The following is a 27,101-nucleotide window of genomic DNA, read 5'->3' as shown; positions in this document are numbered from 1 at the left end:
AACCATAGTGACTGAATCCTATGATCTTTTGCCTGAATCGTTATCAGAACAGTTAAAAGTCCACTGGCCCTCCTAAGAGCTACAAGAAAGTTTTGAAGTGCCCAACAAATCATTTACATACATATCTATAATGTGTGTGTGTGTGTGTGTGTGTGTGTGTGTGTGTGTTATATATATATATAGTTCTTTAAGTTTCACGATGAAGCTTTTTTTTTTTAAAACATAAGAGCTCTAGTTTGCTTAAATCCTTGGGTTTTCTTAGTGCCCTGCACTTAAGTTTTAAATTTCCACAGCATTTTAAGGTTTACAAAGCATATTTCTTACAATCTTGTGAGATACCTGTTTGATAAAAATGATTAGATTGACCTAAACAAATACCATTACTCTATTTTACAGTTGAGAAAGTGGACTCAGAGTAGTTCACTTCTTACGCTCATAAGGCTCACAAGTCCCATGTTTCAATAATTTTATTGAAATGCCTTAATTTTCATAGAATCCAGAAGATATTGAGCTTGTCCATAGGAATGCATAATCCTGGTCAAGATTACTTGACATTACCATTGACCCTTCCAGTGATAGAAAATATTGTCCTTTTAATTTTGATTAGATACAACCCAATTTAATCCAATAAGTATTTAAAAAGGACCTTGGACTGTAAGACTGTGAAGTATTTCCCAAGAGAAGTGGGAAGGGCTGATAGAATTGTGCATCCCAAGTTATGCCAGCAACAATGGTTCACAGTCTATAGGGGTCTCTTTGAGCTTGCCCTAACAAAGGCTTGTTCCCCCTTTCTTCTTATTAAGCTGTCTGCGCTTTTTTGTCTCTTTGTAACATTGCCCATGTATTATCCTGTCTGCTATCCTTGCCAGCTTTTTACTGAAACCCCTGTAAGTATTTTCTAATCTCTGTAGTAGTTTTTGGAAGTTGTCTTCAGCTTTCTTAATACACATATATGTGGATATATACATATATATTTATATGTATGATATAGATAACTTGCCATTTCTTTTCCTTAACCATTCCCATTCCCTCTTTATCTAATATTTCATCAAGATCATGAGATTACCCAGTTTCAGAATATTTGTGAACTCATCAGTCACCTGGGTCCACTTTTTCACTAAGCTGCTTATTTGTTCTATTTCTCAAGCTATAAGCTTCTTTCCATCTCCTTAATTCTTATGAAAAAAATAGGAAAGACTCCACAATTTGCCTTTATTCTGACTTATTACCATTTTCACAACAACTTCCTGTAAAGGGCTGAAACTGTTGAGTTGATGCACTGAGGTTGAACAACCGAGCACTTAGGGCTAATTACCGATTGGACAATAATCTATTAGCATATGCTTGGAAAATGGCCCTTCCCACTATTCTGCGCTGGTTCAATCTTTTGGTGTATACAGAGAATTGTGGGAAGGATTAGGGGTGGAGTAAGACAAGCCAGAGTCACTTTGGCGGTGAATGAAGAGAAGGAAGATCATGGAGATCCTGTGTCCATTCCCTTCACTTATATCCCTAAAGACCAAGAATAAAGACCAAGGACTTCTGCTTATCCTGACTCTGGGTGATTCTAAGGCATCCAGGGTGCTAATTTGGTTTTCACAACTTGCCATTTCTCTTTGTTACATCTTCTCTTTTTTAGCTTTATCATCACCTTCCCTTCTGATCTTTGTCCAATTTGGACATTTTGCTATAATTAATTACAACTCTGTTGACATCATATGTCAGTCCTATGTGCTCACCCCTGTAAGTATGGTGAGGGATATAAATAAAACATAAAATGTGTTTCTACTCTCTTGGAAATAGTCCAGTTGGGAAGACAGAACTAAAACAATTAGAGAAAAATAAAAATAAGATTTCCAGGAAATAAACTTTATCTGTTTACATGTTACAGGGCAGCTAGGTGGTAGAAATGGATAAAGGTAGACCTGAATTCAAATCCAGCATCAGATACTTTCTACTTATGTGATCTTGTGTGATGACCACATATTTAAAATCATCCAGAGTCAGGAATTCAGGTTAAGGGAAAAATCTTCAATCTTTATTCTCAGTAGAGGTGAAGAAGGATTGCAATAGCAATATGGGCAGCTGTGACAGGAAGCCAGCTAGCAGTCTCTCTTTCCGCTTCCCTTTTCTACTCCTCTGCCTCCACCCACCAAAATCGTCATTTCCTATACAACACATCAGGACTTGTACAAAGAGTGAGCGGGGGCCGTTCTTTCTCCAAACATATATATTAATAGAGTATGGTCCAATTACTATTTAGCCTCACGTGCTTGGGACGTGCATCAGCTCAAGCCTCAGTCCATTGCAATCTTGGGCAAGTTGCTTAACCCTCTTTGCCTCAGTTTCCTCATCTGTAAAATGAATTGGAAGAGGAAATGACAAATCACTTCAGTATTTTTGCAAGAAAACCCCAACTGGAGCCACAAAGAGTTGGGCATGACTAAAATGATTCAACAACAGCAGGCAGAGGGGAACCAGAAAAGGGAGAAACCCATAGCTGATTAAAAGAACAGGACGCAGAAGCCAAAAAAAAGGGGGGGGGGGAGGGCAGGTGGATTAATTGAGGACAAATAGTGCAGGGGAAAAAATGGAACTAGAAGGACATAGCTGATCATCTCATAGGCTATGAGAAGCTCATTAACAAGTTCTTTGGAATTTTCTCCTTTTGTAGTTTCCCCAAAAGTTTTTTGTCTTTCTTTAAAATGCTTTTCACAAAATGTCTTTCATTTTATTCAGCTGTACATCAAAATATTTATCTTCTATCACTTCCCTTATCTGAGGACCCACAAATATCCCCTTTTTGACTTTAACCTCACTAATTCTTAGAAATTAATTTTTCAAAGGAAGAAAATTTGCGGTTGTGTTCCATTGACTTATTCTAGGTCTGAAACTTCTTTTGAAAAAAAAAAAATTTGCAGATCCTTTGATTATTTATCTACTAGAGACCTTTATTTTTTGTATCTTATTTCAACTTCATCTCCGCTTACCTTATAATAATCTCCATTTTTCTTCTCAGATGATTTTTATACTTCCTTTTAATGTGTCTTAAATTTCTTCTCTGTGTCTTTTTAAGTCACTTTTCTGTTCTGTCACTACTATCACACAAGTTAGAGGGAAAAACATCTTTATATTATCCATCTAACTATTAATCTAATATTTCCTTTGATACCAAGTTCACTCACATGCTCCTCTACACAATGTTTTCCCAAGATAATTTATAGTTTTTGTCAGTAGATGACCTGAAAGACTTATATTTCAAGTCAATATTTCCTTCTATTCAGGTTTTTAAAGGTAGAGTCTAAAAAAATTGATATAATGTGTCTTTCTCATTTCTTTCTGACCCAGCATGTGTTCCTAAGACTTGAATGACACTTACCTCTCTACTATTTTCTTCCTTGTATATTTTTTAAAGTCCAGTCACTCATTTTTTTTTTTCTTTTCTTGTAGGGAAAATGGGGAAGGAAGAATATATGTCAATGGGTCTGATTTTTTTCCTCCATTATATTTCATATCCATTGTCAACTGTCACCCTACCTAGTTCTCTCTATAATTTACATTGAACAAAACCCATGAATGCCTTTATTAGAAGAGATCCATGGTACCTGCCATATAAAGTGGCTATGTTGGAGGAACACTGGTCTTTATTGCATCTATTCATTTTACCATTGCAGAAGCTAAACCAAAACAGCTGTTTGTTCTTTTAAAATCAATTTAATACAGCGAACATTCATTAGGCACCTACTATGCAGAGGGTAATCAATGGTAATCAATAAAAGCACACAAATCAGTACTGTGAAAAGATGTTTAAAAAATCACTCTAATACATTCCATTGATAATTATTTTCCAATTTGCCCAACTTCCTTGGATCCTATAGAGAGTAGTTTTCAGATCTCTTACCAGCCCACACAACTGTTACCTGGGGAAATAAAGCCCCTGGCTTTGTGATTGTTAGCAAGACAAGCTACAAGGAGCTATTAATTTTGCATTCTCTTTCTCTCTAATAGAGAAATAAAAAAGAAGAAGAAAAGACTTCCAAAGAATGAGATGATAGGATCCAAACTAAATGAAGTGACTTTTCATCCTGCAGAAGTTCCAGGTGTGAATGCTGAGAGAGAAGGTGAATCTGGACTTGTTCTTAGAGCAGAAGCAAAGAAGAACCCCAAAAGAACTCTAATGCCCTCAGATATGGCCAAGGAAATGAATGTAGCCTTGGAGTCTGACAGTTTAAAGCCTATGTAATAATGGTAGTCCAACTCTTGGTACTTATTAAGTGATTGCATCATGATTGCTCCCGTTAGTGAAACAATAAAGATAATATCTCTGCTGTTCACCAGACACAAAGGGGGGAAAAAATACACAATTTATATTGATAGGGTATATGTTACTTAACAATTCTATAAATTTGCACATGTGTAATATGCCAATTTGTAAGATTCATCAGAAACTGTGATAAGTCTACTTTGGAATTTAACTTTTTTTTTTTTTAATAAATAATACTTTTCTAGAATTGTGTGTTTGGACTTCCTAAGGAATTATCAAATCTTAAAACAAGAAAACTATTGAAAGGAAATGTGTACCTTTGAGTGTTATGGTTTTATATTTGTTTTAAATGAAACTATGTTTACTTTGTAAATACAAACTAAAAATTGTCACATTCATTTGTTTTGGCTAACCTTGCAATAATGTAGACTAATTCAATTGAAAATGTTTCATATTCAAGTGTATGAAGGCTATATAGACATAGAATGTCAAATGACATTGATTTTAACCTCAATATTTCTTTTATTGCATTATTACTTGTAAGAACAATTTAATATCATTAAATGTTTTATTTTGTTATTTATAAGTTAAATCATTTTTCTTTTGATACTTTTTTCCAGCAGATTTTTTTTTTCTTGAGAAAATGAGTTTGCCAGGAAAAATTTTTGACCTCAGTTCTCCCCCCAAAAGTACAAAAATAAATATAAAATTAGAAAAACTTATTTGGTTGACCAGACAATGGATTCCATGAAACAAAGAAGTGAGAAAAACTGTTCTTAAGCATTGAGGTGTAAAATTTGCCCAGACGTAAACCACTACATGCAGCATAATCTAGTAAACACATTTAGCTCTTATCCCTGCACATGTTTGGAAAGCATGAAAGTGGGTAAACATGTCTCTGCTCTGCAGACTCTTTAAAAAACAAGCCTTTTTTTTTTTTTTCTTCAGCACTGAGTGGCAGTGGCTACTTCTAAATCCCTCAGCTGTCAGAGCTGAAGCCTATTCTGGTTTGTGCAAAGATAGTATTATTCTCATTGTTACATACACACATTTCAAGAAAACTAGATCCATCCAGGCCCAAAGACCTCTGATGTTAAGGCTCTGTTTTATATTTATGCTACAAACACACTAAATGTTTTAAAAGAATTTTATATCCTAGAATTTCAGAGCAGTTTGTGGTTTTTCTGATTTTTTTTTAAGTTAACATCAACTGTTGATTATTAAAAAACTTTAAAAAGGAGACAAGTGACATCAGTCATTTCACTAAAGGAGCCCTGAGCATTTGCCAAGCTCTCAGGACTTAATGTACTCTACTTCTGCTGAAAAATACTGTAAAATGGCATTTTGTATTATGGCGACTGAAGACAAATAACACTTGAGTTAAATGCCATGGAGAGTTGGTTCTAATCAAAGAGACAACTCCCCTTTTCATGCTAGCAAACGCAGGCCCCAATTATGTTCAAGGCTCTGAAGCTGAATTAAACAGCTTTACTACACTTTCCAGAGACAGGAGTAGCAGTAACTGGGCCTTCTTAGGCACAAATCCAAATGATAATTAAGGGAAGAAATAAGATAAGAGAGTGCATTTGAAGTGCACTAAATATGGAACCAGAGATATTCTTAGTAACAAACATTTTACATTTGTTTCATCTTCATTCTAAAAATGACTTTTATAATATCTTTTGTTGGTTTGTTTATCTGCTTAGAAGGTAGGCCAAGTTGTCCTGTCTCCTCCAAATTGTTGCTTCTCAAATCACTTTGTCCACAATTGTTAAACTTTATGATAAAGAATCTCATCTTCATTTTCTCATCTATAAAATGAGGTTGGAATAAATTTCCTCCTACGTCTTGCTCCATGATCCTATGAAGTTTGTATTGAATAGTTTTTCCCCCTAAGATTCTTGTTAAAATCAAGTATTTTTAAAAGAATGAAAATATGGCAATAATAAGATTAAAGACTTTTATTCAGAGGAACAGACATTGAGATCGCAGTGGGAAATCCATCTTTTTAATATAATACTAATAGGATAAATTTTAGAAATCGTGTCCATTGATCCTTTTTGCCATTATGGCCATTATTGTCCACTTCCATCATCTTCTATAATTATTTAATTAATAATTAGACCAAGAACCTTGATCTTATTTTTTAATAATCTTGGGGAAAAAAATTAAATGCAGATACCCCATCCTCCTAGGAAGTCAGTCTGAGTTATTTATATTGTGCAAACAAATCTTGTCATTATATAGTATCATTTGAGGTTTAAGATTATTGGAGTGTTAATGCTCAAAAATTAATTGAAAAGATTCATAAGGAAGAAAATTAAAGAATCATTTAGCAGGATTCTTCAGCCTGTGTACAGTATGTATACACTCATCATTCATTATAGATGTTTGATCTGATAGGGTGTTTTTTAACTCATGGGAAAATCTTTAAACTCTCTCATTTTGGAGAGCCACATCTTTGATGATGATAACTACCTAGTTGGATTTTAATGAAATGAAAACTTCCCTCCACATCTAAAACTGGATGGTTTTATCTTCTTAAGAGTTTATACACACTCCTGGTATAATATAAATTTTAGTGTACACATTTCTTAATGAAAAGAGAACTCCAAAACTCGTTTCCCCTTTCCCCCTACCTTTTCAAAACATACTTCTCCCTTTCTAAGAAACATGAACCAATATTTACCTGACTTCCAAGTTAACCCACCATTGAAAGTAGATGCTATGCCTGAACAGCCCTGAAGATCACAGATATTTTATTTTTGTTATTGTTTAAACTAATGGAAACAATGACAAAGAAATATTTCAAGTGACGTAGTTACATTTGCCTTTGACAGCACTGGGAGAGTAGAAATTAAATATATATATATATATATATATGCGTGTGTGTGTGTGTGTGTGTGTGTGTGTGTGTGTGTAGTGTGTGTTTGTGTGTGTATGGAAAGACTATTTCAGGTACCTTGACCTTTAAACAGCAAACATTTCAATGAATTATCGGTATATGGAAGAAGGCTAAACATAGCTGTAAATTTCCTACACAGCTATTTTTTATATATTTTCTGTTCCTTTATTTCTTCTAACTATATTAGCTTTTGAGAATGTTATTATCTGTGTTTGAGATTCCCTGGAGTTGTGAGAAAATACCTAAAATAGAAGGGGGAAAAGCCCATCTTTTTCATTCTTCTATAATTATTCCATATCTTTTGCCCCTCATGTTATTTTAAAGTACATCTAGGACATTTGTAGTCATGTTTGGTTCAAGAGGCAAAAAGGGACTAATCACAGTCAAATAAAGGATAATGGAAACACAAGGGAAAATGACAATCAGAAGCCTCTATTGCCTAGTGAACTAACTCTACCGATAGACCCAATTGTCTCCTAGAGAATTGAATGTCAGGATCATTTAGGACTCACAATGGGCCGCCACTGCAAGAGCAGACAGCCCTGAGAAATAGCCAGCAAGAAAGCCATTCTTCAGAGACTCTGGATGTACACTTGATAATGAGGCACTTCATTCATCACATCTTTCTGCTCTAATTACTCAGGTGAATAGGAAATACTTCAAGTTAAGGCGGGAAATGGGCCAAAGTAAAAACACTTGTTTTGTAAACACAAAGAATACTTTTATTCTAATGATTCTCTTCTGGCCTATTGCAAATATATATGTCATAAACTGTATTTTCAAAAGTTCCTTCTCTTAATTTATTCTAAAAAGTCCTTAATACATTGAAGCTTTAAACACCACTGATATATTTTTTTTTCATCATCTTAAAACAGTTGGGGAATATAATTTTGCCTCAAAATTTCATAGCTTTATTCCCAGCTTTGGGCTTCAACAAAAGTGAGAACACACCATTTTTTTTTTGTACAATGTTATCTATAGAACCAATATATATTACAGCACATGTTATATAGCATCAGTAAAGTTAGTTACACATATAAAATTAGCTTCCTGCTAGTATTAAACTATTTTTCCCCTGGTCCTAATTATTTTGTTCTAGCATAATTAAAAGGATAGAATAGTAAAATAATTTTGAATTTCGGGATGAGAGAATTCAATTCAAAATCTTACTCTAATACTTTGTGATTTTGGGCAAGTTACTTAACCCTATTACATCTTCCATAAAATAAGGGAGATAAATTAGAGGATCTTAGAGTCCATTTGAGCTCTTAACCTAAGATCTTCTGGTGATGGTATTATTGAAATATTTTTTCCAGCATCAGCAATCTTTTCAATAGCCAGCACTTAAAGGATCTGAACTTATTCCCTAGGAGTTGAATTAAAGAAGTATCACTTAAATATTTCAGGGTAAATAAGAGTTAATTTAAAGATCTGTTAAATCACCATTTAACACTAAAAGCAATGAAAGTTATTTTTGGAGTGTGTGGAGGGGGTGTTTGTGTGTGTGTGTGTGTGTGTGTGTGTGTGTGTGTGTGTGTGTGTGTGTTCAGAACTAGCTAACAACATGGGTAGAAACTTATAACTGACCAAAAGTATTTCTTAAAATTATATATTTTTTAAATGAGCATGGTTTAAAATAAGCATGATTTAAAAGTATAGTCAAATATTAAGAAGGAAAAATCAAGAAGTTAAAGAAAATATCAATTTGTTGTCAGATCTAAAATGGGTAACTGAAGGTTGTGAAAAGTGGTTACAAAAGGAAGAAGGTTCCCTGGAGAAAAGTCTGAGAGCTTCATTTCAGTTTTTCAGTATTTTGAGACCAAATTCAGTAAGTTTTTTTTTTTCATTTTCCATGTCCACAAGCTTTGTGATCTTGATGATTCCATATCTAATTGCCTCATATAACAAGACTTTTTAAAAAATTCACCTTTTAATTCAAATATGTGATGCTCAACCACAATATATACATATATAATGTATTGTACGTTATATATGTATATATATAATTTTTTTGCCATTCCTGTCCATTCTACAGAAGTTAATATTTGGTAGTTTCTGCAGTGGAAGTCTTAGCAGATCAAGATTTCCAGAGCAGTAAAGAAATATCAGTAAAATCTATGCACTGAAAGAACATCAGATTCTTATTACATTTATCACATGCACAGGCAAAGAGTATAATAAACTAGTCTGTAGCAGCTGTAAATTTCTGAGGATTTATCTAACCACAAATACATTGAAATGGGGAAATGGGGCTATATTAAACTGCAAGATGCTTCTGGAGCTTTGCCATTCTTGCAACATCCTGTCATTAATTTATGATGACAGGTCTGGCAAACTGAAACCCCCAATACACTTGCGACAGACTGTTATGCTGTAGCTACTGTCGAGCTCTTCAGTCCCACAAAATTCAGGGAGATTTTTCCTAATATGAGGATTTGGTTTTTAAATTAAGGTACAAGACAACTAGTGACCATTAGTCCTCATGTTTCAGCTCATAAATAATAAAATCCAAAATGTAGAAAAGATAGTAAACCAAGGCACTGAAGCAACCCCTTCCTCATGGATGGACACTATGATCTTAAACCATTTCCTGAAGATAGAGAGTCCTGGATCAATCAATAATGTGACCTATCACATGTTTGCAAAAAATCCCAGTTCCCCAAACCTCTTTCTTCCCTCCTTTTTTTGCTTAATGTACTGAAAATTTTAAAACAAATTGCCAGTTGACCAGATATATAAATAAGTCCTTCCTCATCAATGTATCTTAATCATTCAAAAATTAGGATTCCATGAATATGAAGTGCCCTTTACATGCAATGAGAGTTAGCATGGCATTGTAGACAGAATGAGAAATTTGTCAGTAAGAAAGACCTGAATTCAAATTCTATCTTAAACATTAGTTATGTGGCCATAGATAAGTCATATGATCTCTGACTCAGACAGCTCTATAAGTCAGTGATGAGTTACTACTATATTGGTAAAGGTATTTCCCATACCAATGAAAGCACAGATCCTTGATGTACTACTACTGTACAATGTGTTGGAAAAAAAAATACAAAGAAATCATAAGCAAGAAACTAAGCTTCTGGAGGAGGAGGAGGAGTAAGATGTCTTCTCAAAAGAATAATACAAGTTAGAACAGAAATGTCTAAGAGATTAAGGAATTTTAATATCAAATAATGAAGAGGTTACTTCTAGCTTAAGGGAAATAGCATTGATTTGCACCTTGAAGGATTGGTAGAATGTCAATCAAAGGAATAGTAGAGTCATAAGTAGGAAAGGAGAGGGCATTTTAGGCAAAATGCATGGTATGCAGGAAATATACTGTATATCAATCTAGTGGAAATATAAAATATTAAAGTGAGAGTAGGATGAGACTCAATCTAAATTGGAACCAGACTGTACATTGATTTCAGTGACAGATTTGTACATTATCCAAATAACTAAAGTTGAGCAAAAGTTAGACTAAATAGAACCTCAAGAGATACACAAGGGCCAAGATCAAATCTTCAAAGAATGGTTAATTTTAAAGAGGCAAGAGAAGCAAGTTGTTATAGTATCATTAATAAATGGTGAGGGTGAGATACTCTAATGTCACCAACCAAAAAGGAGAATGGCATGGCTAAACCAATTGAGACAGGGAGCATACCCAATCAACCCCTACTACAACCTCAGAAATCCATTTATAGCCTTGACTTTATTTGGATATACCTGTAGCAATTGCATTAAACCAATACTATTTTTTTTAAAAAACTCTTAAAGATACCATTTCTCTATCATAATGAAAGAAAAATAAAAATAATACTTTATTCTAAGTTAGTTCTTCCTGTTTGGTATTTTCTCAAGTACTTAAAAACTGGCCTAGATAATCTAAAATCCTTTCACACTCCAGATCTGGTGAATAATATCACCCAAGAAAGAACTGATATGCTCAAGATATGGAACCTAGGAACCAGATCCTTCTTCCTGAATCCTACTCCCCAACTATTTGTTTCGGCCACATTCACACCTAGCCCAACTGTTCGGTGAGCCCTAGAATTGTGCTGACATTTCATATTGACTTCACACATCTGACTTTACTCAAAGCACACCAGCAGGACCTAAAGTAGTCTTTAGAGAAAGGTGATTGGAGATAGCTAGGTAACTAGGTGGTACAGTAGATAGCATACCAGCCCTGGAGTCAAGAAGAACTGAGTTCAAATTCAGCCTGAGAAGTTGACCTTTACTAGCAGTGTGAACCTGGGCAAGTCATTTAACCATTGCCTTGCCAAAAAAGGAAAGAAAGATTTTTTTTTTAAGTGATTGCAGAAAGCAAATTATAGGTGGCAAGGTGCAGTGGATAGCACATTGGACTTGAAGTCATTAAAAAAAATGAATTCAAATCCTGCCTCAGACACTTTTTAGCTATGTGATTCCTAAGCTAGACACTTCTCTCAGTTTCCTTATTGGTAAAATGAAGGGTTTGGGGCTTTAGTAACTTATAAATTTCCTTCTGATTCTACATCGATGTTGCTGTGAATTGTAGTGTCAAATAATTCCAAAGCCTTAGCAAATGATAGATATGTATATATTTGACAAATTCATTTCAATTAAGTCATCTATAATATTATCAGTGGTGGCCCTATCTTTATTGTTATTCTTTCTTTAAATGAAAAAGTTTGTGGAATTAGAGCATCAGCCATTTTGTCCTATAACATGCATATGATAATTAACTTAATTTTACTATCATGTTGACAAAGGCAAAATATTTTATCTGAAAAAAACAGAGATAGAATGGTGCAGTAGAAGGAACCCCTGCTCTGCAGTCAAAGATTGTTGTGAAGCAATTCTTCATCACCCCATTTGGGATTTTCTTGGCAAACATACTGAAATGATGTCATTTCCTTCTTCAGCTCATTTTACACATGATGCAACTGAGTTAAATGACTTGTCCAGAGTCACGTAGCTACTAAGTTTCTGAGATCACATTTGAACTCAGGTCTTCCTGCCTCCCAGGGCTAGCACTTTATCCCTATACTATCTAGCTGCAATGAAAGGAGCCATATTTAAAACTTTCTCTAACACTGCCAGCATAACCGTGGGCAAGTTGTTTAATAACTTTGGGACTCCATTTCTTCTGTAAAATGAAAGAACTAGATGGCCTCTGAGGTTCTCTCAAGCTGTGGATTTACAATTCCATTTATTTTTATGCAATAATACCTTATGTTCTACAGTGACTTTTAAAAGCACTTCCACATAAAATATCACATTTGATCCTCAGTGAATTGGCAGGTCAATAATAACTTGCTTGTGCTGACATCAAGGAATCAATTGTGTTTATTGAGTGCCTACTATGTATCAAACAATGTGCTATACCCTGAAGATATGAATACCAAAATGATACAAATTCTACCCTCAAGAAGTTTATATTCTATTAAGGGGATCTAGCATTTTCATAAATATAAATACAAAAATGCAGAGCAAATACATGACAAATACACAATGACTGGCAACAGGATGGGGGAGGCAGTAATGTTAAAAGCAGATCAGAAAAGAATGTTAAAGAAGGTGGGATCTTGAAAGGTTGTAGGAGACAAAAGTGAAGAGGGACAGAATTTCAAGAATAATAGATTAGACAGGAGATGGAATATTTTGTATAAGGAACAGCAAGTACTCTACCTTGAGTACATGAAAGAAAAGCATTGTCTGGAGCTAGACTGTGAAGGCTTTTAAATACCAACAGAAGAGTTTATATTTGATTCAAAAGTCATTTTAGGACCACTTGAAACTTGTCAAACAAGAGCATGATACAGTCTAAACTGAACTTAAGGAATATCGAACTGGCAGCTGTTCAAAAACAGGATGGACAGGGTAAAGTTTGAACTCAAGGAAACCTCTTAGGAGACTTCCAATAGATCAAGAGAGTTCCTGAAATTCTGGAATGAGTTGATAACCATGTGAGTGGAGTGAAGGGAACAGATGCTGGAGATGCTGAGGAGATAAGAGTCAAGATTTTCACCAATGAGGACTATGAAAGTCAGAGATTAATTGTCATTGTCACATTATGAAGTAAGATCAAGCTGGCATAAAAACTCTGGTTCAACTGCCAATCTTGTATTTTTTCTGGGATTCACTTCCTTCATGAATGGCATAATAAAAACTAAAATATCCAGAATGTGCCTTAGGGATGCCTATAAAATAATGAGAGATCAGGGACTTAGTCTCTTTATAATTATTCTCCAGAGCCATCTATTAAAACATATATTTACTCATATTTATTACAGTTCAATATTTGAATTCCTAATAAAATATATGTAGTTGTTTTCATTATAGAATCTTAATATTTACCTACAGATTAAATGTTTATTTTGAATAATAATTTGGCTTTGGGTCAAAATTAAGACCATACACAAATCTACATTCAGTATGATTTAAAGAGACTCCCAGAGGGGATTTTTCCTAAGTCAATAGACCCACAATTGGGAAATACTTTCCACATGTAGGGAAAGCATTTGTAAAACTGTCTACATATTGTTCAAATAATCAGATATGGCAAGTCTTTTACTGATAGGCAGTTAATTCTCATTTGGTAGAAAACTTCCATTTCCTATCTTAACCATTCAACCTTGAACCTTGAAGCACTATGGTCCATTTTGTGAATATGAACTTCTCTTAACAAATTAGAAATAATAAAGTCTGCATATTCCCTAAATGGAGAGCTAAGTTTTGTAGCACCATTACTCTGCTGAGTTCCATCAGTCACTCAGAGAGTATTTATTGAATACTTTTAAAGTGATTAGAATGATTCCTCTCAAGCTAGTAGAATGTAAGTTCCTTAAGGGTAGGGGACTTCTTTTTTCTTTTTAATTTTGTTTTTATAACCACTTCAGCTAACATAGTGCCTAATATGTAGTAGAGACCCAACAAGTACTTGTTGAATTTATTTGAATCTTAAATTCTCACACAATTGACTCCTTTACTTCTTAAGATTATGGGAAAACCCCAACAAGAATTATATTGGGTCAAAGATCACAGGTATCCAACATAGGCAACTTCTGAGACTACTACTGCTTATGTCACTATGCCCCTTTTTTTCTTTTCTCTGTTTTAAATTCTCTCCTTTTTCTCCTACTTTCTCATTAGCTCTTTCACCCACTCTTTAATTCATTATTAATGTCCAATTTGTTGTTAGCTTCTAATGTAATTCAGTGTTGAAAGCATTAGTGACCAAAGTTACCCAAAAGCCCATTTCTTTTTCATGTCTGATACCATTGGAAGAATCTTCTGTCTGAATCAAGAAATAATGTGTAAGGGTAATTTGTGAACATACCTAACTCGACCCCCTTAGAATATTTTAAATATTATGTTATTTATCCAAAACATTATTACTAGAAGGTAAAGACTAGTGTCTTTGATTGTCTTCAATTTTGTTATTTAAGAGGCAAATCCTCTCCCAGATTAACACAGATTTGCATAACATTTTGCATGTCCATTGATCTGAAGATAAACTCCCTGAAAAGCCTTTCAAATATCTGTATATTTGAACATTAAGTTAATAGGTAAATTTGATATGCTGATCATTATTTTCCTTTTCGGTTTCCATAGTTTTCCAGGAAGATGGTAAGAGTTGAAATAACATTTCAAATGTCCCCCTGATTTCCGAACAAAAAACTATCATAGATCATTTGTTAAAATATGGGGACATGTCATTTTAGAGATTGAGGAGGCTTTATGTCATGTATTTTCATGCTATTAAATGGTTCCAATCATTTTCATCACCTGCTATCTTTATTATCTAAAAATACTCTAAAAAGGTTTTGTCAGCTTCAAACAACTCTTTGTTCAACAAGCAAAATACAGCATACAGTCTGAGCAGTGTTTATGTGAAGTGTCTCAGAAACACCGGAAACCTCCAGGCCAGGAGTGTACCAAGCCATTGGCAGAAGTGAATGAGTTGAGTTGAGAGATGTAGTTCTATTTCATTTGACAGGGGCTCAGCTCAAGAAAATTACCCTCATTTTCATGACATTTTGACTGCACTTAGATCTTTATATGGAGCTGAGAAGAGGCTTTATTTGCACATTTTTAGTCTTTTTTTCCCCCATGATTCACTTTCAACTTTTTCCCTCATAATTCTCCCTGAGGATTAGAGTGATATCTCAGGGATGGTGGAAATGTACTCTCACCCCATTGACTTCTTTTGAATTAAGGACATGATAGGGTCAACCTCAATATGATTCTGGGTGTATCTACATAGCATAAGGTGAATTAGAGTTTGGGCAGTGATCCAGTTATTTTAATACTATATCCAGATAAGCCATCTCATATCCAGGTCAATAAATAAATCCATTTAATCACCTATTCCTGCTGTCTACCTAGCTCATACTAATCAAAAAGTTGTCAGGTCTCTGCTTTCTTTTGTGCTCTGTAGACACTGTCAAAACATGATGTTTCTCCTAAATGAGGTTTTTCTCTCCCTCCTAAGAGGCTGCAAGGTGGAATGGATAGGTCAATGTCCTTAGAGTTAAGAACTCCTGGCTTCAAATTCTCCTTCAAAACTTATTAAATTACTCAAGAATTCACTTAATCCCTCATTTTCAATTTTTGCATCTGTAAAAGAAGGGAGTTTGACTCAGTGGCTTCCAAGCTCTCCTTCTAGATTGAAATCTATTTTCATAGCTTTGCCCACACAGTGCTCCCATCCCTAGAATGTTCTCTCCTCTTAGAACATCAACCTCCTTCAGGCAGGGTTCCACCCAAGTGCTGTCTCCTATGAGGCCTTTCCTGATTCCCTCAGTTGTTAGTGGTCCCCCTCCTTACCCCTCTAGCACGGTAACATTTTTGTTTTGCATATATTATGTGTTTATTTATATTTATAACTGTCGTTTCTTAGAACATAAGCTCTTGGAGAGAAGAAATTATTTTATTTTTGTCCTAGTAAAATGTAGCAATGAGTAGCATATTAACCTTTATGAATGGTCTTCAGAAAGTATTCCTACTGAAATATGAATAGAATAAATGGTTTCTGAGAAATCTCAAATTATTGAGATCCTTTGATAAAAGTAAGGAGGTCAAAGAACTAGAAGTGAAGAAGGTGCCCATCAGTTGTAGAATGGTTAAACAAATTATGTGAAATGGCTAGTTTCAGAGAAGCCTGGAAAGACTTGTATAAAGTTAGAAGAAGAAAGAATATTTTCTATGATAACAAAAATGTTATTAAAATAAACAATTTTGCAGGACTCAAGAACTGTGTTCAATGCAAGGACTAACCATGATTCTAGAGGACTAATGATGTTATCTGAGAGAAGTGAATGTCTCAAGCAAAATAAGACACATTTTTTGATATCAGATTGATGGAAATTTGTTTTGCTTAGCTATACAGGTTTGTTTCAAGGACTTTCCTTTTTTTTCCACCTCTAATATTGGGGAAGGAGCAGAGGAAGAGTACATAGGCATAGAGCAGTGATTCTCAAACTCTTTTTCTCAGTATCTTTATGGTATTAACAACTATTGACAATATGTCCAAAGAGTTTTTGTTTATATGGGTTACATAATAGATATTTATCATAAATAGAAAAAAAAACTGATTTTAAATTTGTAGACCCTCTGAAAGGATTTCAGAGATCCTTCAGTATTCATTGCACCACACTTTGAGAACCACTGGCATAAAGTAATAAAAAAGAAAGGCCATCTTTTTAATTGCATAGAAAAGAAGGAAGGACAGGAAGAATGGCAGACAAGTAGGATACCTATGAAAGTTGCATATTAAATTTACTATATGTAAAGAAAACTATTATATATGATAGAAATCTGCAATTTCATATACAATCCTCTTTGATATATACAGAAATGTCTAATTTGGAGTTTGTTGAGATCAGAATAAAACAATGGAAGAAAAAAGTAATGAAATATCAGTGATTACAGAGGGCTATTGAACTTTGTTCAATGGGGAATCCTTATAAATTCTGAGCATAAGAGAGATTTGTTCAAATACATGTATAAAGAAACAATGTAATTATGATATTAAAATCTGATTGGTTTCAGGAGAATAAAGATAGAGAAACCAATTAGAAGAGAATTATAATAGAATAAACAAGTTGTAATGAAGCCATATGCTGTGGTGATTGCAGTGGAAGTGAAAAGAGGAGACATCTGAGAGATACCGTGAAAATAATATTGACAAAATTTGGGAGTTAATTGGACTTGGGAAATAAAAGATGAAAGAGTCGAAGAATGAGATTTCAGTCATGTGTGACTAAGTGAATGGTAATATGAATAATAAAAATAGTGAGGTAAGAGAATGACATGTTGGGAAGAAAAATAAGTTCAGTGTTCACTTGGGTCATACAGATGAAAGTAGTTAGTAGGCAATTGGAAGGGGCAGGTGTTGTGGGTACAATGGAGAGAAGACTGGATTTGAAATTCAGAGGACTCAGGTTTGAATCTCAACTCATTTGTATGACCAAGTTGAGTAAGTTATTTCACTTCTAGGGCCTTGGTCCTAAGTTCCATCAGCTAGCTGACTCAGTAGATAGAATTCCAGGCTTATAGTCATAAAGAACTGCATTTAAATCTAGCTTCAGACATTTTACTAGTTAAGTGATCTTAGGCAACTCACCTTTCTGCCTCAGTTCCTCAACTGTAGAGATGTAAAGATGATAATAATAGTACCTACTTCATAGGTTTGTTGTGAGGATCAAATAAGATTATAATATCAATGAAGCCCTTAACAATGACTGCCTAATAATTGATATTTAATATATATTTGCAATACCCCTCCCTCCTCCTAGTATGGTTTAGTCTTCCATTTTGAATCAGAGGACCCAAGTTCAAAAACGTATTCTTCAACTTTAGCCAGGTTACTTAAACTTTTTCTACTATCACTTTTGTTATTTTTTCATTTTTCATTCATGTCCAATTCTCCCTGACCCTATTTAGGGTTTCTAAAGTAGGTTTCCATTGCTTTCTCTGGCTCATTTACAGATGAGGAAACTGAAGTAAGGAGCATTAAGTGACTTGCCCAGAGTAACACACCTAGGGTCTAAAGACAGGTTTGAACTCAGAAGGATGAGCTTTCTTAACTCCAAGCCTAGCATTCTATTTACTATTCCACCTAGCTATGCCTACCACACCATTACCTTCATTTTAAAGTTGAGAAAACTGACATTGCTAGGGTTAAAATAACTTTGCCAAGAACATACAGACAGTAAGTAGTAGAGTCAGTATTTGAACTCTGTTCTTCTAGGCTCCAAATTATGTTCTTTACAAGGCTGACCATCCTGGGGCTCAGAATAAAAGAACAAGAGATATGGATCTGGAGATCTTTTGACTAAAGCCAATAGTGGAAACCTCCTACTTCCTAAGTTGGCTATCAGAAAGAGAATTTATCTGTAAGGAGACAAATATAATCCGAGTTTTATTCTCTGGGAGAACAGGGAGTGGAGTTTTGTTTGTTTTTAATATCTAAGCAATTTAATATCTAAGCATGCTCTCTTTCTCTTTTGGATTCTCCAATAAAAGTCACCTTTGCTTTAGTTCCAGGTACCCCAGTAGAGCCAAAACTCTTCTACAACCTAAACTTCTGGACAGCACTATCCAGACTTAATATGCCTTAGGGGTTCTCAAGGGCTGGGAACATGTGACTTCTTCAGCTTTTTAAAAAGAACAGGACAGATATAAGTTGCATCTGTACCTTTAAAACATCTCAAATCCAGGTGGTTGAGAGGACTCCCTGGGGCACCTAAGATTCAGGTGGGGCTGAGAAGTGTTTCAAGTTAAGCCTCCTTGTAATTCCCCTTTCCTCTTCCCTGCCCCCGCACGGGGGGACCAGACTACATGGATCTGATTGGGAACCTAGGATCAGGTGTCAGTACTTTGGTGTGATCAGTCAAGTGTGTGCTAATGCCCAGAATGCTTTGGCAGTTCTGGCAGGTGAAACCCAACTCAAGGGGCTGGGAGATGCTGACTACTTGGCCCTGTTCATTTCACAAAGACCATTTCCCCTGTCTCCCCAAGGGTGGGAAGTAAAGGTTGCAAAGGTCTCTCCTGACCTGCATAAGCATAATGAAAGTTACCTACCAGGAAGTTTGGGGACTACTCAACTTGCTTAGCCAAGACTCCCAACCCACTGCTTTTTGGAGGGCAAAATAGCTGACTTTATAATCCGCTCTGATTCTGCTTTTCCTATCTACTACCTTAAAGTTGGGTGGAGGTAATGAGTTCCCTTCTATCTCAAGGTGTGTCAACATTTCCCCAAGTTTTTTTTTTTTTTTTGTTGGTAAGTGATTCATAAGGGTTAGCACAGGAATCATCTGGTTCCCATCCGGGCCAGGAAGGGGAAAAAAATAGTAACAAAGTTGACAGGTAAGTAATGAATAGGAATAGTAAACTAGCAGATAATTATTTTTTGATTTGGAGATCCAAATGTGCTCCAGGGACTTTTCTAGCTCTTGCTTTCAGATCCCATAACTTATAAATGTCTATAAGTAGGAAGTGTACATGCACTAAAGAGTAGAGTGAGGTTAAAAAAAAAAAAAAAAAAAAAAAAAAACAATGGACTTTTTTAAAGCCTAAAAACAGAGTCCCTCTTGTATTTTTCAAAAGAACTTTTCTTTTAAGCAATTCCCAGCACTTCCTAAGCTTATAAGGAGCTTACAAAATACTTCCCAATTTCCAAATCCTTCTATCACCCCTGTTTCCAAATTTCATTTTTTAACTATTTGGGAATCTAAATAACTAGGAGGGGTATTTCATTTTGGCTTAGTTAATGGAAACTTCTATAAAGATAAGGACTGACCCTGAAATTTCATTAGCATAGGGAATTCCTGGATGAGAAATTTCTCTCAATTAGAGCAGGTTTGGCACCTTCTCTGCAATTTGGTCTTAAGAAGGCTTGACTCTTTATTCTTTACACCACTGCTGCCTCTTAATGGAATCCCATAAGCTAAAAGTTTTCATTGCCAATTCTTGTAACTTTCATGAGAATGACTTAAAAGATTTACACAAAATTTTTAAGAAAGCCCTTTCCTTAGCCATCCCACTCCCACACCTACAACTACACTCCTTTCTTTCTCCTCCCAGTAACACCAGTGTTAGTTTTCCTGAACATAATTGTGCTTTTGTCTTGGAACTGGCTCACCCCTGCTACACTATAGTCTGAGAACCTCTGGCACAGAGCCCAGGGTGGGGCCTTCCCCCCAGGACTGTAAATAATGGTAATTACTTTAAAAAAAAAAAAACTTAAAAAAAAATTCCCATGGCTAAGAAAATCCCAAGTCTACTGCCACACAGCTTCTCTTGCAGAAGGATCCATTTGGAAAGTGGCTGATGACAGAGATTTCTCCTAAGTAATCATAAGCCATGAATCTAAAGGAGAAAAATTATCCCTTCTCTCTCTCTCTCTCTCTCTCTCTCTCTCTCTCTCTCTCTCTCTCTCTCTCTCTCTCTCTCTCTCTCAAAAATGTATGGGAGTATCTTAAGTTTCATGGGATAAACTTTGGTTCAAAAAATAATTTCACCATTTTCTATACCCACTGATTGGAAAGCCTAGTAACATCAGATAATGAAATTGAAAGAAATCACAAATGGAAATTTACTCTTCTCAAAATAATTCCTGCAAGAGGAATTTAAACAGCAAATGATCCCATTTAATTTCCTTTCTAGAGCTTAGGTTTATACCTCTTTGCAGAAATATTTTTCAGGCAGGCCTATTTTCAGTAGCTCAGTCATGCTGACAGCCCCTATTGTTCTAATGAAGCTGACAGACAGCCATACTTTTGCATCATTCGATTATTGCCAAGGTGCTAGGGCTGAAGTTCTTACCTAATCTTGGTGTTTTGTTATGTGTACAGTTACTGGTGGCTATTATCTATAACTATGATCAAGATGATAAATGAGAACTCTCTCTTTTTCTTTTTTGGTTTCAAGTTCAGTAGCTATATTCACACACACACACACACACAGAGAGAGAGAGAGAGAGAGAGAGAGAGAGAGAGAGAGAGAGAGAGAGAGAGAGAGAAAGAGGGACAGAGAGAAGGAGAGAAGGAGGGAGGGAGGGAGGGAAGGAGAGAGGGAGGAAGAGAATGATTTGATTTGTGAATGGGATAGAATAATTTCCAGGCCACAAAGTTCCTTTACTCTTAAATTACATATAAGACAAAGAGAAACCGGATCTAGTAACATCTGGACAGATAACAAGAGCTCCAGTTTCAATGTGCTCTCACTTAGCAAAATTTTTTATAAAAATCAACTTACTTGATATCTTACATGAAAGATTGTGTCAAGGTCAAGGAATGGATAGTAAAATCCCTCTGCTGAAAATGATCATTAATTTGTATTTTAAAAATATTAAAACATATCCAAAAAAATATCAGTGTAAATCCATTGTACTGATAATGGGAATTATCAAGGCCTTGAGCTGACCATGAAGGAGCATTTTTTTGAGAATTCATGAGCCAAAAGAAAGAAGATGGAGAAGGAAATGAGAAGGAAAATTATTTCATTTGGAATTTTCATCCATCCATCTCAATATCATCTCATCAGTTAATGTCTCAAAGCCTGGGGTTCCTCTGAAAAGGGTTTAGAAATGCAAGGAACCTCCATTTGCTATGGCTTATGAGATATCTATTCTACAGCGTAGACACACTGAAAGTGTTCTGAGTGGCTCCAATTTGAGATCAACAATAAGTGTCTTATCCCATTAAAAAATGGAATAGAGACACTACTGAAAAGTCCTGATTTCTCCTCAATCTTACAGAGTTCAATCCTCTATTCTCACTATCTTTCTGAATTATAAGAATGAGGCCCTGGGAGTGCAGGAATGAGATGAGGTGATTCCATATGAATATCCACATTAATATTTGAGAAGAAGAAAGACCAATAGTTCTCAAACTGTGGTCTCAGATCCCTTTGGCGCGTCAAAGTTATTATTCTATATCATTAAATGACTCAGTATAATAAATTAGCAAACATACTGTATTTTTTATAGATTGAATGAGATATTTCACACATATATTTATTGCTATTTTCATGTGTGGAGAAGCTATTGTGATTAAGTTAGATGTCACAGTGGTGGTACAATACTGGAATTGGAATCAGGATGACCTGACTTCAAATCCTTCCTCAGACTCACCATGTGATCTTAGAAAAGTCACACCCTCTCTAGGGCTCAGTTTCCTCATCTATAAAATTAGGTTCTTAGATTCAGCATTTAAAGTTCCTTCTAATTTTAAACCCACGAAAGAAAAGTGATGGTTTATTCATTGATGGCCCATTTTAATAGGACATATTAAAGTGTTCCTCCTATAAAATATATAATGTCAGAACTGGAAAGAACCTTAGTGGGTATATAGACTAACCTCGCCATTTGAATGGAATATAAAATAATTTCCCCAAGGTCACATAGCTTAGTACCTTACTTGGCAAAGCTTTTTCTTCTGTAAATTAAAATAATTTGAGTTGATTTTGTAGGAAAAGGAGAAAGGTTATGGCAAATTATGACTTGAATCTCTTCTTAATTGTTGTAATATGTATTGACCACCCATGGTGTACTAAGCACCATACTCACCAATATAACCAATTATAGGAGTTTATATTCTAAGATTGCTAAACATAGAGTACCATCATATTTACAATCTTACCAATAGACTTTTGACAAAACACAAAGAGATCTGTCAACCATTTTTCAGAAATTCTCCTTGAAAATGTCCCTTTTGTTCCTTGATGGCCAATTAAACTTGGACTAAGTACCATGATTCCAGTTAGGGTTTCTCTTATTTTTTAGACAATTAGGAGGTGGCAGATTTCCAGCAAGGGGTGGGAGGTGGGGGTAGGGTGTGAGAGAGAAGGGATGTTATCAACAATAACCAACCCTGTATTTCATCTTGGGCAACAAAGAGTTAAGCTTCCTGGGCAAAACCTTGTCAATCACTGGAGACTATAGCAGAGATGAAAAACAAGACTGCACCTGTAAGTAGGCTGGCAATTTAAGAGACTCTGGTCAGCTATTTTTTCTCTAGTGCTTTGTTCTACCAGCTGCCTCTATGCTTTGGATGCAGGTGGAAGGATGGACTTTGCTATCTATAAAAAAATTTAATGGTAAAGATCAACTTCCGCTTCACCTCCCCAGGGGATCAAAGTTTTTTGAATGACTACAGAATATGGCAAAGTCCCAGTGGGGCAGTGGTTTGGGATGCCAATTATCCCCTAAAAGAAAAAAAAAATAAGATTTTTGGTTGGAGTGATTTTTAACTTTTTAATTATTTTGAGAGACTTTTTTTTTCCATTTTGAAAGAAATAATGGCTTCATGGAAAGATGTGCCATTATAGAGAGAGGTCAAGCATTTGCTGAAATTAATATTACAGAATGACTGATGGACCTCCTTGTTGATGCTCTTGTGTTTACAGTAGAAGGTCATGCCCATGTTCGGTCAAGGAGCCAAGATAACAGTGTCTTTATTGGCTTTCTACATTGTGGTTAGAGCTTTGTACTCAGTCTATATCACTCTGTGCTTGGGGGCCATAATTGGTCAAGTACAGGTTGTACTAGATGGCCTGGAAGATCCCTTGGTTTCAAAGAATCTGTAATTCTTGGAATTTCCTCTGAAACATGGTCATTTAGTCTTCCTTCTCTGGAGCTGCCACTACACACACACACACACACACACACACACACACACACACACACACACACATTGACCCCAGAAAGGGAACCCACAAGCTTCCAAAGCAATCCATTCTATTTAGGAATAGTTTTTTATTTTTAGTGAGTTTTCTGTTGCTTCAAATCTAAACATGCTCCCTTTCAACATTTATTCTTTAACTGCAAGCAAATCTTTCAGATTTCCTGAATCTAACTCTACTATTGGACACTCCATGTCTCCTTTTCTGTAATTGTGAAATGCAAAAAGTGAAGAACCAGTTCTTTAGTGTCCAGTTAGCCACGGACACTTCATCTTAAACATGGGAATTGCACTTGGAGTCAGAAAGAGCTGGATCCACAGAAAGATCAGGGTCTTTCACAAGACCCAGAGCCAAGGAATATAGCCTCACTGGCCTGAAAACAAAAATGAAAGTGTATTCAGTTCTACTAAGGAGAATCTGTGAAGAAGGTCAAAGGACCTCATAGTAGTCCATAGATTAAGGGCTAGAAGATACCAACTAGTTAATTTTTCTCATTCTATTGATGTGGAAACTGAGGTCTAGGAAAATTAACTGAATTGTCCAACACAAGTAATTTTGCATTAGAGAAATAGGAACTAGCCAATAAGGACCCAGTCCTTAGCGCATACACAGTATAGTCTATGGTACCAACCCACATAGAGCTTTAGTGAACTTGTTTCTGGAAAGGCATCAGTGTTTGATGGAAGTGCCCTTTCTTTCACCATAAAGAATGGGTATCCTATAACTGTTTTCTATAAGTTTACTATTTGGTGATATAAAGCCTTCTGACTGGATGCTAATCCAAAATTGAATTTACGTGCCAAAAGTTTGAAGAAATGGAAAAAAGAGAAGAATATTCTCTTTTCTGGTGACAAACGAAGCAAAAACTATTATGTCTCCAGACGGGGAGAGAAATAGCAAATGCTGCCAGCAATACTTTAAACCTAAATCTATGAGGCAAAGATTTGTGATCTTACTCATAGATTCCACATGGCAGATCAATATATACAAAAGCCTTGCTTATAAACAAACATCCTAAGTGGGACTGAACCCAGGTCTTTGCCTCCACTGATCTCTCTTAAAGTTTGTGTAAGGTTACCCTTACCCTTTATAAAATGAAATTTTCATGCTAAATCAGTAAGGTCCTTTCCAACTGAGTTAATCTATGATTTGAAGATTTTCAGGTTACTGATTTAGCATAGGTTGTGCCTATCCCTTTACATGAAATAAGGGACCAAAACAGAAAGGTCAATATCAAAGTGTCTTCATATTTTTGTTGAAAGTAACAATGACCAGAGAAGAATGTAGGAAGGATTCTTTTACTTCAGTAATAATTTAATTCAATTTAATTTCTTTCTATTTAATTCAGAACCATTCAATTGAACAAACAAATAATATTTCTATTATGTGTAAAATTATGTATAGGCCATATAGTGGAGATTATAGAGATATAAAATGAGCCAGCCTCTGCCTTTAAGGAATTTGCAATCCAGAATAAGATGAGACAAATATATTAATAACTATAAACAATTTTTTTTAAAATTAAAAATTTAAATTTTAAAATTTTAAAAATGATTAAATGAATAACACAGTTCAACTGAGTCACAGTCAAAGTGACTCAGAGAGATTGTAGAGAGAAATCCGACTTCTAGCTAAGAAAGATGCTGAGCAGTAAGTAACCCCTAAGCTGGATTTTTAAGAGATTTCAAGAATTCAGTGCCTTCTTAGGAATTTCATCATTATTTGATTGCCTGGCCCAAATAGAATGTAATCTTCTTGAATATAGGGACTTTTGTTCCCCTAAAGTATCCCTAATACCTAGAACAGCCATTACTACCAAGCAATAGGTGCTTTATAAATTCTTAATGAATTGAACTAATTGGTTAAAGCAGGAATCTTTAACTTTTATGGACCCAGAAATGTGTTTTCAAATCAGCTTTTGATAGCTAATTGTTAAATTTTTGATGTGAGTATTTATATTTTGGACATTGGCAAATGATACCAATCAGGGCATGATTTATTTTGTTGTTGTTGATAATTTGGACTTAAGAAAGTGCTGGAGGAAAATGTTAACAATTCAGATTCAATTTTAATTTATTCAGTTGAAAAGTCTCTCTGGTTCAGGATAAAAAATCGATTTTATAAAGAATAAGGAATTACAGGGTGCAAACTATAAAAAAAGGTCAGTTATAGGCAGGTGTAATGGAATGACTTGGGTTGAACCTTATCTCAAATGTTTGCTATATAAGCCAGAATTTTGTGTCTCCTGGTCTGTCTAGTGGAATCTATGAGTAAAATCATAGGACTCATTGACTTGTAGATCTAGGGTTGAAAGAATGTACTTCCATATATACTTTTTTCACTACATAGAATGAGTTGTTAAATATTTACCACCATATCCTGCATGGACCCTTTTGTCAGTCTGGGAAAGCCTCTCAAACTTTTCTCAGAACAATGTTCTAAAATGAATTTTATATATATATATATATATATATAGTGTGTGTGTGTGTGTATGAAAACATATATGACATACATATACATACATAAATATACCATATACACAAATATAATGGTGGTAATAAATATAATATGTAATGAATAAAATACAAGGCCTTGAGTCAGGAAGACTCCTTCCTGACTCAAAACCCTGAGTTCAAATCTGACCTTGGATTATAAGATCCTAAGCAAGTCCCTTCCTTAATCCCACTTCTAAACTGAAGGAGGTAATGGCAAACCACTGTAATATCTTAGCCAAGAAAATCCCAAATGGGGTCACAAACAGTTGGACATGACTGAAACATAATACCAAACATATAGATATATATATTTAAAGGAATATTAGTTTACAAAGGAAGCCAATCAAATTAAAATTCCAGAATCCCTGAATTAGAGTGAGATTGCTCCTTACACATCCATTTCCAAGGGTTTCAACCATTACCTCTTGCTGTTAATGACCCAAATCTCATGTTTCCAGGGGGAAGTAACTATGTGCAGTAAACATTCAGACTAGAACCTTTTGATTAATCTTACATATTAGAAAGTTAGATATTTTACCAACCAAATGACATATCAAGTTGCTATTTTAACTGGCTTTAACCTGTTGAACTCCAGTTAGTAACTTCTGTATTTTTATCTCATGCTGTGCTTCCTTTGAAGCAGTAGGAAGAATTTTAGCAATGAGGTAAAAAAAAAAAAAAAAAAAAAAAAAACCCAACACCTTCAAGAAAAGAGTCTAAAATAAGCATCTGTTTTGTGATTATAAAAATATACAGATTTCCTTTGCTTTTTTACTGG

General features: G+C 35.0%; 1 protein-coding gene across 3 annotated transcripts in view; it reads left to right on the top strand.

The window, feature by feature from the left end:
- AHI1 (Abelson helper integration site 1) overlaps positions 1 to 4,843 on the top strand; it is a 247,360-nt gene extending 242,517 nt beyond the window's left edge. For 2 of the 3 annotated variants that reach the window (XM_051997812.1, XM_051997811.1), the window contains one exon: positions 4,009 to 4,843. In XM_051997812.1, the coding sequence (XP_051853772.1) occupies positions 4,009 to 4,243 (235 nt within the window). In that variant the 3' untranslated portion in view covers positions 4,244 to 4,843. The remainder of the gene's footprint in view (positions 1 to 4,008) is intronic. The other variant, XM_051997813.1, reaches the window with a different exon arrangement.
- Positions 4,844 to 27,101: the final 22,258 nt, after the last annotated feature.

This window comes from Antechinus flavipes, chromosome 4, assembly GCF_016432865.1.
Source record: "Antechinus flavipes isolate AdamAnt ecotype Samford, QLD, Australia chromosome 4, AdamAnt_v2, whole genome shotgun sequence".
Classification (NCBI taxonomy): Eukaryota; Metazoa; Chordata; class Mammalia; order Dasyuromorphia; family Dasyuridae; genus Antechinus; species Antechinus flavipes.
This window is presented reverse-complemented; position numbering and strand designations above follow the sequence as displayed.